The 15,882-nt window shown below is 43.3% G+C and overlaps 1 protein-coding gene across 7 annotated transcripts in view; it reads left to right on the top strand.

Annotated features, from left to right (window-relative positions):
* The first annotated feature begins 128 nt into the window (after positions 1-128).
* Positions 129-15,882, top strand: part of mitd1 (MIT, microtubule interacting and transport, domain containing 1) — a 39,667-nt gene continuing 23,913 nt past the window's right edge. For 3 of the 7 annotated variants that reach the window (XM_080197103.1, XM_080197101.1, XM_080197104.1), the window contains exons 1-4: positions 366-476; positions 9,232-9,387; positions 12,019-12,120; positions 15,406-15,542. In XM_080197103.1, the coding sequence (XP_080053229.1) occupies positions 9,243-9,387; positions 12,019-12,120; positions 15,406-15,542 (384 nt within the window). In that variant the 5' untranslated portion in view covers positions 366-476; positions 9,232-9,242. Of the gene's footprint in view, positions 220-365; positions 510-9,231; positions 9,388-12,018; positions 12,121-15,405; positions 15,543-15,882 lie in introns of those variants that run through there. The other 4 variants (XM_080197102.1, XM_080197100.1, XM_080197107.1 and 1 more) reach the window with 4 other exon arrangements.

The raw sequence follows: 15,882 nt of genomic DNA, 5'->3' as shown, positions 1-15,882 counted from the left end.
CCGACCGCCGGTCCCGCCCCAAGCGCCGAACGCTGGCGCCCGGCCCTTTCCCGAAAACTCCACACGTCCCAGGGCGCTGGCCTATTCCTGAACGCTCTATGGATGAGTCATCTAGACTCGAGTCAGACCTGTTGAGATTTTCCAGCATTTTCTGTTGATGTTTGCACCGAACGCTGACTCCGCCCAGAGCGCCGGCCCCGTCCCCGGGCAGCTCGTCACGTGCGTATTTTTTTTCTATTTGCACGTGTAAACACTTGCTGCGGGCAGCCGGAGATTCTGTTTTTATTCATGTTGGAAAATGTTTTTTTTAATCCCCAAGTCTTTGCAGATGATTGAAATGTAAATCTGTTATGATCCGACCAATACAACGGAGAGGCATATGGGTGTGGTCCGAGTTCTGGAAGGTGCTGCTTCAAGTGGACGGGAATAACCCTGGGCTGGTACCGGAAAGAGAGATACAGGGTTCAGGGTCTGCAGTAAGTACTGAGATAGAATAATAAACAGCACAGGTGGGCATGTAGAGGCACATTAAAATAACTTTGGATAAGTGATATAAACCTTATTGACAATAAGTGGAATGAGAGATAAAAACTTTAGACAATAACTGGAGAGAAATTATACAGAATAAGTGAATAAATTGATTAGCTGGAGGGAAATCACAAAACTAAACTTACAGTTGCATACCTTTGATGTCAGAAAACAACACAGATGTATGAGAAAGCTAAATTTAACAGCCATGTGGGATATTAGAGCAGATGACAAAAAGGTTGGTCAAAGAATCAGAATAATCTATGCACAGAAACAACCCATTTGTGCCCATGCCAGCTCTCTGCAATTGCAACTCAGCTTATCCTACTCTATTGACTTTTCCCAGTAGCCCTACATTAAAAACTTCAGCTGCTTAGCAGATTCCCTTTTGAAAGCCACAACTACTCTGCTTCCACAAGACTCACAGGCAGTGCTTTCCAGATCCGAACCACTTGCTGAGTAACCAAGATTTCCTTGTGTCACCATTGGTTCTTTGGCCTTACACCTTTATATCCATGCTCTCTGGTTCTTGCCAATAGGAACAGTTAATCCCAATCCTGCATAGATCCCTCATGATTTAGTACACCTCTATCAAATCTCCTTTCTACCTTCTCTTCCCAAAGAACACCACCAACCCCTCCAGTCCCAGAACTATCCTTGCAAATATTTTCTTTACCCTTTCTAAGGCCTTCATATCATTCCTGAAGGACATTGTTGAGAAATGTACACAATACACCGTTGAGGTCAAATCAGTGTATGATGAAGTGTAACCATAACTTCCTTGCTTTTGTCCCTGTGCCAATTTTTATAAAACCAGGATCCTATATACTTTTTTAATTGTCACCTTTAGTCATTTGTGCACATTTACCCCTATGACTTACGTTAATTGCAGGTCTGGTCCTCTCTGCTTTGATTTGATTTATTTCCTTTTTCACTTCCCTTTTGAATTTTAAATGTTTAACCTGATTCTCATATTTATCAACCTCGTTCATTATGGAAGACCTTCAACAATATCCAGAACATCTCTTTACGCACAGTTCATTGTCCTACTGCAATTTTGCCTGCCATACTTTGGTTCAAATTTATCTGGGAAAGATCAGTTCTGAGCCCATGGGATCTGTCCTTTTTGAAAGCTAACCTAATCTTTGCATTACTATGCTCATAATTCCCTAAATGTTTTATCCACTCAGACTACATCATTCTTCAGAAACAGATCCACCAATGCCTCCTTTCTGTTTGAGCCTGGAACAGGCTGATCATGCAAATTCTCATGCAGACACTTCAAATGTTCCCTGTCAAGCCATGACTTCAACTATATCACCATTCCTATACTATCGGGGGGGCGGTTTAGAATGGAGTTGAGGAGGAACTTCTTCACTCAAAGGGTGGTGAATCTCTGGAATTCTCTGGCGGGGCAGGCTCGAAGGGCTAGATGGCCTACTCCTGCTCCTATTTCTTATGTTCTCAAGGACAGTTAGGGATGGACAACAAATGTGGCTTTTCCTGTCTATGACTCTGCATCCCATAAATGAATTAAAACAAAGGGTATTCAAAAACTTTTCCCTCTTTTTGCTCTGCTCTTTCACCACTGCTATGCCAGGTTATTTGAGGTTGATTAAAGTCCCCCATTATCATTCCTGTATAGTTCTTGCACCTCTCTGTAATTCCCCTGAAAATTTGCTCCTTATCTTTTCCACTAGATGGTGGCCGATAGAATACACTCAGTTTTTGATTTGATTTATTATTGTCACATGTATTAACATACAGTGGTATGTATTGTCTTTTATGTGCTAGAGACAAAGCATATCGTTCATAGAGAAGAAAAGGAGAGTGCAGAATACATACAGTCATAGCTAAGGTGTAGAGAAAGATCAACTTAATGCAAGATAAGTCCATTCAAAAGTCTGATAGCAGCACGCAAGAAGCTGTTTTTGAGTTGGTTGGTTCGTGACTTCAGACTTTTGCATTTTTTTCCTCGATGGAAGAAGGTGGGAGAGAGAATGTCCGGGGTGCGTGGAGTCCTTAGTTATGTCGGCTGCTTTGCCGAGGCAGCAGGAAGTGTAGACAGAGTCGATGGAAGGCTGGTTTGCATTATAGATTGGGCTACATTCACAACCTTTTGTAGTTCCTTATGGCCTTTGGCAAAGCAGGACCCATACCAAGCTGTGGTACAACCAGAAAGAATGCTTTCTGTGGTGCATCTGTAAAAGTTGGTGAGAGTCGTAGCTGACATGCCAAATTTCCTTTGTCTTCTGAGAAAGTAGAGACGTTGGTGGGCTTTCTTAACTATAGTGTCGGCGTGGGGGTGGGGGTGGCAGGACAGGTTGTCAGTTATCTGGACACCTAAAAACTTGAAGTTCTCAACCTTTTCTACTTCATCCCCTTTGGTGTAGACAGGGATATGTTCTCCTCATGCTTTCTGAAGTCGATGACAATCTCTTATTGACATTGAGAGAGAGATTATTGTTGCCATACCAGTTCACCTGACTCTCTATCTCATTCCTATACTGTATCTCGTCAATGTTTGAGATCCAACCCCCTACAGTGGTGTTGAAAATTGAATTGGAGGAGAATTTGGCCACACAGTCACAGGTGTATAAGGAGTATAGTAGGGGGCTGAGAACACAGTGGGATATCAGTGTTGAGGATGATCATGGAGGAGGTGTTGTTTGCCTACCCTTACTGATTGTGGTCTGTGAATTAGGAAGTTCAGGATCCAGTCGCAGAGGAAGGTGCCAAGGCCCAGGCCACGGAGTTTGGAGATTAGTTTTGTGGAAATAATGGTATTGAAGACTGAGCTGTAGTCAATAAATAGGAGTCTGACATAGGTGGCCTTGTTATCTAGGTGTTCCAGGGTTGAGTGCAGGGTCAGAGAGATGGGGTCTACTGTTGCGGACATAGGCAAACTGTAATGGATCCAGGTAGTCTGGGTGGCTGGAATTGATTTGTGTCGTGACTAGCCTTTTGAAGCACTTCATAATCAGAGCCATTGGCATAGTTATAATAGTCATTAAGGCATGCTGCTTGGTTTTTCTTAGGTATCAGGATGATGGTTGTCTTCTTGAAGCAGCAGATGGGGACCTCAGATTGTTGGGGGGGAGGGGCGAGGGTGCAAGGGTAGGTGAGATTACAGTGTCTAAAGTAAAAGAGAGGGTACAGGTACAGGAAGAGGTCAAGGATGTCCCACTAATAAAGGAAGTAGGGGGCATGAGAAACGTTGGTAGCGTTCCTTCAAATAGGGTACAGATAAAGGCTGGGATAAAAACACTTTATCTGAATGTACGAAGCATTCGGAACAAAGTGAATGAGCTGGTGGCGCAGATCAGCACTAATGGATATGATCTGGTGGCCATTACGGAAACGTGGTTGCAGGGTGACAGGGACTGGGAGCTGAATGACGTTGGAAGGAGGGTCTGTTGAGGAGCAGTGGAGGATCTTTAAGGAGATCTTTCTTGGTGCTCAACGGAAATTTATTCCGATGGTCAAAAAGGATAGTAGGAGGAGAGGTAATAAGCCGTGGATAATGAAGGAGGTGAAGGAAAGTGTTAAACTAAAAGCGGAGGAATTTAGAGTAGCTAAGAGTAGTGGGCGAGAAGAGGATTGGGAGAGGTTGAAATGTCAACAAAGATTGACAAAGAAGTTGATAAGGAAGGGTAGGAGAAACTATGAAGCTGGGCTAGCGCTTAATATAAAAAAGGATAGCAAGAGTTTTTATAAATATATAAAAAGGAAGAGGCTGGCTAGGGTGAATGTTGGTCCTTTAGAGGATGAGAAAGGGGACCTAGTGGTAGGGGATGGGGATATGGCTAAGGTATTGAATAACTTTTTTGTTTCTGTCTTCACGGAGGAGGACGTGAATAATTTGCCGGGTGTTAACAATGGAAAGGTGGTAGGACTGGAGGGTCTCAATGACATTACTGTTACTAGAAAGGCGGTGCTCGACAGACTGGAGGGGCTGATTGTGGACAAGTCCCCAGGACCGGATGGAATGCATCCGAGGGTTCTGAAAGAAATGGCGGAGGTGATAGTGGATGCCTTGGTGGTTATTTTCCAAACGTCGCTGGATTCCAGGGAAGTGCCGGATGATTGGAAAACGGCTAATGTTACACCGTTGTTTAAGAAGGGTGCCAGGCAAAAGGCGGGGAATTATAGGCCGGTTAGTTTAACGTCTGTGGTAGGTAAAATGTTAGAATCTGTCATTAAGGAGGAAATTGCGAGGCATCTTGAAGGGAATTGCTTGATAGAGCAGACGCAGCACGGTTTCATTAAAGGGAAGTCGTGTCTGACAAATTTACTGGAGTTCTATGAGGATGTGTCTAGGGCGGTGGATAGAGGAGAACCGGTGGATGTGGTCTTTCTAGATTTTCAAAAGGCGTTTGACAAAGTGCCTCACAAGAGGTTATTGCAGAAGGTCGAGGGACATGGAGTTGGGGGTAGGGTGTTAGCGTGGATAGAGGATTGGTTGTCAAATAGGAGGCAGAGAGTGGGGGTCAACGGGTGCTATTCGGATTGGCGGATGGTGACTAGTGGAGTGCCCCAGGGGTCGGTGCTGGGGCCTCAGCTTTTTACCATTTATATAGATGATCTGCAGGAGGGAACCGAGTGTAGAGTGTCGAAATTTGCTGATGACACCAAGATTGGGAGAACGGCAAATTGTGCGGAGGATGTGGAGAGTCTGCAGAAGGATCTAGATAGGCTGGACGAATGGGCCAGGAAATGGCAAATGGAATTTAATGTTGGCAAGTGTGAGGTGGTCCACTTTGGTAGGAAGAATGGTAGGAAGGACTATTACTTACGGGGCAAAAAACTGCAGCAGGCGACGGTACAGAGGGACCTCGGGGTCCTTGTGCATGAGTCGCAAAAACCCAGCTTGCAGGTGCAGCAGGTGGTCAGGAAGGCGAATGGGATGCTGGCCTTCATAGCGAGGGGGATTGAATATAAAAGTAGGGAGGTGTTGCTGCAGCTGTATAGGGCATTGGTGAGGCCGCAGCTGGAGTACTGTGTGCAGTTTTGGGCGCCGCCCCTGCGCAAAGATATTTTGGCCTTGGAGGGAGTGCAGAGGAGGTTTACTGGGCTGATACCAGAGTTGAGGGGGTTGAGCTATGAGGAGAGGCTGAATAAACTGGGCTTGTACTCGTTAGAGTTTAGAAGAATGAGAGGAGATCTCATTGAGACGTATAAGATGATGAATGGGATGGATAGGATAGAGCTGGAAAGACTCTTCCCACTCAAAAAAGACAATAGGGCTAGGGGGCACAGCCTCAAGATAAAAGGGGGGGCGGTTTAGAACGGAGTTGAGGAGGAACTTCTTCACTCAAAGGGTGGTGAATCTCTGGAATTCTCTGCCCGTTGAAGTGGTGGAGGCTGCCTTGCTAAATATTTTTAAGACGCGGGTTGATGGGTTTTTGATAGGAGAGGGGATTAAGGGTTATGGGGAGAGGGCGGGAAAGTGGAACTGAGCCACGACAGATCAGCCATGATCTTATTGAATGGCGGGGCAGGCTCGAAGGGCTGGATGGCCTACTCCTGCTCCTATTTCTTATGTTCTTATGTTCTTAATGTCCAGGGGTATCAAGTGTTTAGGAAGGATAGACGGGAGGAAAGGGGGGGAGGGGTAGCTCTGCTGATTAAGGCTAGTATCAGGGTGGTGGTAAGGGAAGATATAGGCGCCAAAGAGCAGAACGTGGAATCGTTGTGGGTGGAGATAAGGAACAGCAAGGGGAGGAAGACGCTGGTGGATGTGGTCTATAGGCCCCCAAATAATGATCTGGAGGTGGGGCGGGCTATAAACACACAAATAAATGATGCGTGCAGAAATGGAACGGCGATAATTATGGGAGATTTCAATCTACATATTGATTGGTCGACCCACATTGGATGCAGTGGGCTTGAGGAAGAGTTCTTGGAATGCTGCCGGGATAGTTTCCTTGAACAGTGTGTGCTGGAGCCGACGAGGGAGCGAGCTATCTTAGATCTGGTGTTATGTAATGAGGCAGGTAGAATTAGGGACCTTATTGTGAGGGATTCTCTTGGGAAGAGTGATCATTGTATGGTTGAGTTTTTGATGTAGATGGAGGAGGAGAAAGTGGGATCCCGGACCTGTGTCCTCTGCTTGAACGGAGGGGAGTACGATAGGATGAGAGAGGAATTGGCAAATGTAGACTGGGGGCACAGATTGGTCTGTAGGACTGCTGAGGAACAGTGGAGGATCTTCAATGAGATCTTTCTTGGTGCTCAACAGAAATTTATTCCGATGGTAAAGAAGGATCATAGGAGAAGGGATAATCAGCCGTGGTTAACGAAGGAAATAAAGGAGAGTATTAAATTAAAAGCTGATGCGTTTAGAGTGGCTAAAAGTAGTGGGCGAGTAGAGGATTGGGAGAGGTTTAAAAATCAACAAAGAATGATGAAGAAGTTGATAAAGGAAGGATAGACTATGAAGCTAAACTAGCACTAAATATAAAAAAGATAGTAAGAGTTTTTATAAATATATAAAGAGGAGGAGGCTGGCTAGGGTGAATGTTGGACCCTTAGAGGATGAGAGGGGGGATTTAGTGGTGGGGGATGAGGAAATGGCTGAGGCCTTAAATAAGTTTTTTGCTTCGGTCTTCACGGAGGAGGACGCGAATAGTTTGCCGGGTATTAAAGATAGAAGGATGGTAGGAGTTGAGGGCCTGAATGCGATCACCGTCACTAGAGAGGTAGTGCTCGACAGACTAGCGGGACTGATGATGGATAAGTCCCCAGGACCGGATGGAATGCATCCCAGGGTTCTGAAGGAAATGGCAGAGGTGATAGTGGATGCCTTAGTGATTTTCCAAACCTCACTGACTTCCGGGGAAGTGCCGGAAGATTGGAAAACGGCTAATGTTACGCCGCTGTTTAAAAAGGATAGCAGGCAAAAGGCAGGGAATTATAGGCCGGTTAGTTTAACGTCTGTTGTAGGAAAAATGCTTGAATCTGTCATTAAAGAAGAAATAGTGAGGCACCTTGAGAAGAATTGTTTGATAGAGCAAACGCAGCATGGATTCGTTAAGGGGAAGTTGTGTCTGACGAATTTATTGGAATTCAATGAGGGTGTGTCTAGTGTGGTGGACAGAGGGGAACCAGTGGATGTGGTGTTTCTCGATTTTCAGAAGGCGTTTGATAAGGTGCCGCACAAAAGGTTGTTACAGAAGGTTAGGGGGCATGGAGTTGGGGGTAAGGTGTTAGCGTGGATAGAGGATTGGCTGTCCAATAGGAGGCAGAGAGTAGGTGTCAATGGGTGCTATTCGGATTGGTGGTTGGTGACTAGTGGAGTGCCCCAGGGATCGGTGCTGGGGCCTTAGCTATTTACCATTTATATAGATGATCTGGAGGAGGGAGCTGAGTGTAGGGTGTGGAAATTTGCTGATGACAAGGATAAGTGGAAAAGCAAATTGTGCGGAGGATGTAGCAAGTCTGCAGAGGGATCTAGATAGGCTAAGCAAGTGGGCGAGAACCTGGCAGATGGAATACAGTGTTGGCAAGTGTGAGGTTATCCACTTTGGCAGGAATAATAGTAGGAGGGACTACTGTTTAAAGGGTGAAAAGCTGCAGCATGCTACAGTGCAGAGGGACCTGGGGGTCCTTGTGCATGAGTCGCAAAAACCCAGCCTACAGGTCAGCAGGTGATCAGGAAGGGAAATGGGATGCTGGCCTTCATAGCGAGGGGGATTGAATATAAAAGTAGGGAGGTCCTGCTGCAACTGTACAGGGCACTGGTGAGGCCGCAGCTGGAGTACTGTGTGCAGTTTTGGTCGCCGCACTTGCGCAAGGATATTTTGGCCTTGGAAGGAGTGCAGAGGAGGTTCACTAGGCTGATACCGGAGTTGAGGGGGTTGAACTATGAAGAGAGGCTGAATAGACTGGGCTTGTACTCGTTGGAGTTTAGAAGGATGAGGTGCGATCTTATTGAGACATATAAGATGGTGAAGGGGATGGATAGGGTAGAGGTTGAGAGGTTCTTCCCGCTCAAAGGACAGCAGGACTAGAGGGCACAGCCTCAAGATAAGAGGGGGGCAGTTTAGAACAGAGTTGGGGAGGAACTTCTTCACTCAAAGGGTGGTGTATCTCTGGAATTCTCTGCCCGTTGAAGTGGTGGAGGCTACCTTGCTAAATATATTTAAGACGTGGGTAGATAGGTTTTTGGTAGGCAAGGGGATTAAGGGTTATGGGGAGAAAGCAGGAAAGTGGAACTGAGCCACTTCAGATCAGCCATGATCTTATTGAATGGCGGGGCAGGCTCGAGGGGCTAGAAGGCCTACTCCTGCTCCTATTTCTTATGTTCTACGTTGTAAAGAGGAGGTTGAAGATTTCTGCGAATACCCCCGCTAGCTGATCCGCACAGGATCTGAGTGTTCATTTGGGTACCCCATCCAGGCCATTTGCTTTCCGTGGATTGACCTTCGAGAAAGCTACCACTGGTGGCATAGCTTTTGGCTATCTTAGCCATGACTTTTTTGTAATACCTCCTCAAACGTCTTCACATCTCTAGTTTGTTTCTGGCTTTAGATCAGGTTCCTGTTTTTAGACCTACTTTGGTCATCAAATGTTCTGTCTTTCATTCCAAGTGTCTAGCCAGGATTTGATGTTTGCTCGTTTTAATTTTTCACCTATAAAGTGCATTGGAACATTTTTCTACATTTTATACACTATATAAAATTCTTTGGCTATTATTTCTAGATTCTGCTGCTATGTCTCAGAATACGCTGACAGAAAAGGAGAATTCAGCTGTGACAGTACTGAAGAGGGCTATAGAGTTAGACAATGAGTCACGTTTTCAGAGTTCATTGGTTTGTTATCAAGAAGGAATTGATCTTCTTTTGCAAGTGTTGAAAGGTAACAAAGCCGTTAATGTTCCCTCTGCGAATTATCATAGAAAATAGATCTATCAACCATACTTTGAGGTTGGAGTCGTAGAACATTCAATTAACAACAGTTCTTTCCCCATACTTTAAACAAATAATATGTTAGCCCACACGAGTGGATGAATGCACATGTTGTATTATTAAATCATTATGTGATTGATCAGAGAGGACATAAAGTAGAAATAAAACTGATGTAAATGATGGTAGTACAGCTATCCCAGCTACCCTGGACTATGGGAGGTAATAGATTAGCCAAACATTCTACTCTTGATCATTCATTAATGAGGCCTGCCGGAAAGTGTACATATGGTTGTCAGTGAGAATTCACCTCTGATGGCCTCTGTGGTTGAATTGCGTTCCATCATGTACAGTCTGGATTGTAACAAAGTGCTGATGATATTGTGGAAGAATATTTCATCTGAAGTCAATGACTTCTGCAGAATAATATATAAGTATGGGTTGAAAGCATGTTGTCATTTATGATTCACTGGCAATTGGTTCCTCAGACCTTGTGTATTTTGCATGGTTGCAGGAATTATGCATCACTGAATCTGTGGATGAATACATGAAAAAGTCTCCATGTCTGACAATGATTGTCAATAACTTGGCAAGTTACTTAGCCAAAATTTTGATCTCAGAAGACAAGAGCATGATTTGTTTAATACTTTATTGTAAACAGAGATCATTTTATGCTTGTTTTTACATAATTATGAATAAGTCTCGTCCACTATTGGCTTTTGTAAAATATCATGGGGGGCAGTTCTCCCAGCCGGTAACATCATGGATGCCATTTCACAGGCTTCCTGCTGGGCGCCACTGCTTCTGAGAGTCACCTGCCAGAGATTTTCAGTGTCATTGGCTTTCCAATGCGGAGCTGATTAGCATATGGAAATCTTCACATCCATTTCATTAGCAGACCCAGGACTGAAGTCTCTGGGCCCGCTAGCATCTCCACCTCCCCGTCAGGAGTGGTTCAGTCCTGTGGAGTTTACAACTGCTTCCCACGAATGGGGATTGGGCAGCTGACCCCGCTGTAGGGAACAGCGACCATTGAGACCATCCCCAGGAGATTGTGGAAAGAAGGGGTGCCCCTGGCAGTGTTCAGTGGGCATTGGGCAGTGCCAAGCAGTGGGGCCAGAGGGGCCTATGGGGGAGGGGTGGTACCCGCTTGGTTGGTGGGAGTACTCACTGTCACTCTGCAATCACGATCGCAAGCGGAGGGCTGGAGAACGGTAATCAGGACTAGCTATCCAGGGAGGGGAGATTGGTGCTCATTGGCAGGGTGTGGGGAAGGCTTGGGGCTTGCCTGAGGAGTTCTGGGAGGCCAGCGAATGGGTGGTGGGGAGATCAATAGGTCAAATGATGGGGAGGCCAGCCTGGCAAATCGGCACGTGCGCAGTGGCCCACTCAGTGCAATACTGCCGGCCTCACCCCCTGATTTTCCAAGGGAATCCCACTAGGGCAGTTTCTCAGCGACTGAGAATTTGTTTGGGAGAATCCCAAAGTATTCATCAAGATCCGCTAATCTAGTTTCCCAGATGGATACCTTTTCTTCAAAGCCTTTATAGTAGGGGGAGTCACACTTAGTTAAACATACTGAACACGTGTAAACTAATTGGAGACAAGTCTAATCTGAAAGAATAATTCACCAAATTACTTGAGGAAAAATAGAAAAAACAAGTATGTTATGTACTTCGAGGCTCAATTGAAACTAGAAGCAGGAGAAGACCATTCAGCCCTTCAAACCTGCTCCGCCATTCATTTTGATCATGGCTGATCATCAGATTGAATATCCTGATTTTCTGCCCCCTTCCTCCTGTATCCCTTTAACCCCAAGAGCTATATCTAATCTCTTCTTGAAATCAGACAACATTTTGGCCTCAACTACATTCTGTGGTAGTGAGTTCCACACATTCAGCATCCTCTGGGTGAAGAAATTTCTTCACACCTCAGTTCTAAAAGGTTTACCCCTTATCCTCAAACTCTGTTAGAACTTTATAAGTTTCTAATAGTTGAATTATTTTCCTCCACCATGTTGCTCATAACTCCTCTTGCTCTATTTATCACATTTCTACAGTATAAAAGCTGTTAAATACTCATACTGTGATTTTTGGTGACAAGATCGTGTTCATGCATATTAAACTTGCAATACAAAATAATGTGGGTACCAAGATTCTTCATTGCTGCTCTGACTATTCATTGGGTGAATCCATCCAAGATGATACTGAGCCAAATAAACTCAAATCTTGGGTTTGAACCTTATTTGTGATGTGTGACAGTTCACTGCAACATCCTTGGATCTGGAAGGGAAATGACAGCAATCATTCCAGTGCAAGACCATTATAATGGTGACTTCATGTTGGAAATTCCATGAATAAGGTCAATAGTGGCCTCAGTTATGATGTCCCCTCCACAACGTCAAGCAGCTTTCTGGCTGTTATTGTGAAATAGCCATTTGGTGAGTGCCATAATATCCATGCACCATATTCTAGCATGAGGCAATGACTTCAAAAAAGAGCAGGGAAAAACAAAGCTGCGTGCAAAATGTTCTATACCATATATAAAACAATTGACATATTAAATGAAGACTTTGTTTTGATAGCTACAAAAGATGACACAAAAAAAGTCCACTTTCGACAGAAGATTGAAAACTATATGAATCGAGCTGAACAAATAAAGAAATACCTGGATAAGCAGAAAGAAGGTAACTAAACTAAATAATCTGAAGGAAGCCAAATTGAAAATGCAGTAAAAGATTTTACCTCTCCTGTATTTAGGATATTTTGTTGCATGTCAGATGTAATCATTTAAAGACCACATTTTATGTCTGCATCAATTATAAGGATTTCAAATACTTCATAAGATAAATCAGATAATGGTATAATACAGTTTTTTAAAAAGATGAGGGAAATCCCTCCTCCCAGGATTTCCCAAACTGGGTTCCTTGGAATGGGCTGATATATAAAATGTGAAAAATGCTGCAAAGCTGCTTGGTCGGTTAGAGGCTGGCTTCTCCAGAATCCAACCTCTGGATGAGCTGTGAACAGCTCAAAACTCAAGTTTCCAGATCAGGGTGAGTGCAGACAGCAAAGTGACAGGGAGAGCGGTGAAAGAGAGGGTTGAGGGTTTGTTTTTGAGCGTGAGAGAAGTGAGTGCGAGGGTGTGTTTGAGAGAGAGGTATGTGGATGCATGAGATTGTGAGGTACAGGTAAGTTTATGTGTGAGACAGTGTGTGTGTGTGTGTGTGTGTGTGTGTGTGTGTGTGTGTGTGTGTGTGTGTGTGTGTGTGTGTGTGTGTGTCTGATATGAGAATCCAACTTTCCAGCAGTAGTTAAAACACGTTTTGCTGTTGAGAATTAAGATTGGCCCCAGCTCAAAAGTTCTTCCATGATCAAATACCTTATAACAATCACTGTCTTGGCTCACACAAAAAGAGCAGTTACCTGTGATATTAGACAGCTGCTGACCCGATGGAACTAATATGCTCAGAGGAATTTGGGGGGATTGGAGGGGAGGGCACAGGACGAATGGAACACGTAGATGATGTAGCACATTAATGCTCATGTTTGCAGTATTGAACAATGCCTGGATGATTTATCTGGATAATTTCAAGACAGTGAATGACGCATGAGTGTCCGTTGTAGTTGAGCAAAGGTTATTTGCTTTCCTTAAGAAGAAAAAAGATATTGAATGATGCCGCTTTGGTTTATCCCATATAGCATACAATTGGTGTTGACACAGTTCAAGAGCAGTTTGGCTGAAAAATTACGAAGTATATACAACACTGAAACAACCAATCAGCTTCACTGGTCTGTGCCAGTGTTTCTACTGCACACAAATCTCATTCCACAATTCATTATCTCAACTCATTAACATCTCCTATTCTTGTCTCCCTGTGTGCTTCTCTAGTTTCCTTAAATTAATGCTGTTTGCCTCAACTTTGGTAATGAGACTCACGTTCTAACCCAAGAAAATAATTTTGAATTCTCTTTGGATTTATAGCTGACTATTTTATAATTATATCCCCAAGTCTGGTCCAGTCTGCATCTTCTCCACATCTACCAGAATAAATCCTATCAGAATCTTGAAGAACACTATCAGGTTACCCCTCAGTCTTCCCTTTTCTAGGGAAGATGACCTGTAGTCTGTTCAATCCTTCCAGATAGGTATAACACCTCAGTTCTGGTATTACACTAGTAAATCTTTCTTGTACTTTCTTCAGTGTCACTATATTCCCTTTATAACATGATGACCAAAACTATCCACAGGGATATCCAACTGTATCCAAATTTAACATAACTACTGTTTTTCAGTTCTACCCCTCTAGATGTGAACTACTGTGCAATTTAAAAAAAACTTATTAACCTGAATCACTGTATTTGGTGATTGTTGTTTATGTACACTCAGATCCCTCTGTTCATTGCCCTCTTTAGACATTTACTTTCAAGGGTGTATTTGGCTTTACCTTTTTTTCTACTAAAGGAAACGAGGAACAATTTAATATGGGACAATAAAGGGAAAAAACATTTGCAGTTGTTTGATAAATTTAACTGCGCCGTTTCAAAGGGGACTATGAATTTTTCACAGAACTTATAAACCAGTCAATTCTTTAAAAAAATTTAATGGGATGTGAGTATCCCTGACAAAGCCAACATTTGTTGTCTGTCCTTAATCGCACTTCAGAAGGTGATGGTGAGCTATCTTCTTGAACGCTGCAATCCATGTGGTGTTGGTACACCCATGTTTCTATTAGGTGATACAGTTTCAAGTTGAGATGGTTTGTGGCTTGGAGAGCCACTTGCAGGTTGTCGTGTTCTCATTCATCAGCTTCCCTTAACCTTCTCTGGTAGAGGTTGCAGGTTTGGAAGATTCTGTTAAGAGGCTTGGCAAGTTGCTGCAGTACATGTTGTTGCTGCTAATACACTGCTGCAACTCTGCACCAGTGGTGAAAGGACTAAATGTGTAAGATGATGGATGAAATGTCCTGGATGGTGTCAACTTCTTGTTGTTGGAGCTGCATTCAGGGCAAGTGGAGAGACTTGTCCCTTCAATTTCCAGATTTCTTTTTAAACTGAAATCAAATTCTGAAACTGTTATAGTGGAATTTGAACCAAGGTTCTATGGATTATTTGTCCAGGTCTCTGCATTTAGTGTGTAAAATAAATTTATAAATATTTTGAAGGAATGTTAGAAACTTTACTACCTTTTAACACTTTGAAAAGAAGATGCATTTCTTCACAATAACAAACCAATGAATTTTGTGGAACATAGTCCAATTATTAGTACTAAAAACAGATAGCTTAGTAGATCCCACATTTTTCTCAATAGAATCATATTCCCTACGGTGCTGAAGAGGCCACTCGGCCCATAGAGTCTGCAACAACTCTATAACAGAGTATTTTACTCAGGTTTGTACCCCCACCCTACTCCTGTAACCCCACACATTTACCATGGCTAATCCATCTAACCCACACACCTTGGGACACCTAAGGGGGAATTTAACATGGCCAGTCCACCTATCCTGCACATCTTTGGACATCTAAGAAACATTAAATATTCGCATTAAAAATTGAACTGCTTTAAAATGTTGCAATCTGAGATTTCAAATATGACACTTGGAAGGTATATTTTTATTTTGTGTATGAAATGGATGCTAAATAGATGTATGTACTGTATCCTGAATGTTTGGTATCAGCTTCAAATTAATTTTATGAAGTAAAATTTTAAAATTCTAATCAACTAGGTTGTAATGCATATGTGCAGAATACGTCATTGAAACTATGCAAAGTCTTGGGGGGAATTTTCCCATCCTGCCTGCCATGGGAACCGTAGCAGGTGGGAGTGGACCATGCAAAGGTCCGTTGGCCTTGAGCAGGAATTTACAGCCTTTGGGCCAGCGCAGCCAGAAAGTTCTGCCCTTGGTGTCTGTCTAATTATTTAAAAACTATGCTTTTTGTGTACAACCTTTCATTAATTATCTGTATTTCAGAAGGGAAATATCATGAACAGATTAAAATTCCAGAAGATGCGACTGGGTTTAGTTATGAAAAGCTATTCAAACCATATTTGGACCCATTTGTTACTGAAGTATGGGTGGAAGACCCATACATCAGACATGTTCATCAGGTGAGAAGTGTCATACTCCTTTTGAAATGGAGTGCTTCAACATATATTTAAAGCATAACTTCAATTTGTTGGCAAGATTACTGTTACTGTCAGTTTGTGGATAACAATTTGCCACATGCTATTATTTTGATGCTGGTAATTTAAGGGAAGTGCTAATTTGTCTCTCAGGCGGCAGTTTTATCCAGTTTTTTTTTAACCAGACACAGGATGTGACTGGTTCAATGAAATGTGAGTCACTGATAAATGAAAGGAGAACTACTAAATTGGGGAATATCAGCTGCAGTCTGAATAATTTCCAAATCTTTTTTGAAACAATTGTTGAGAAGTAAACTAAAATTTT

This window comes from Carcharhinus amblyrhynchos, chromosome 10, assembly GCF_965287045.1.
Source record: "Carcharhinus amblyrhynchos chromosome 10, sCarAmb.v2.hapA, whole genome shotgun sequence".
Taxonomy (NCBI): domain Eukaryota; kingdom Metazoa; phylum Chordata; class Chondrichthyes; order Carcharhiniformes; family Carcharhinidae; genus Carcharhinus; species Carcharhinus amblyrhynchos.
Note: the sequence above shows the minus strand (reverse complement) of the source record. Positions and strands in the feature narration are given on the sequence as shown.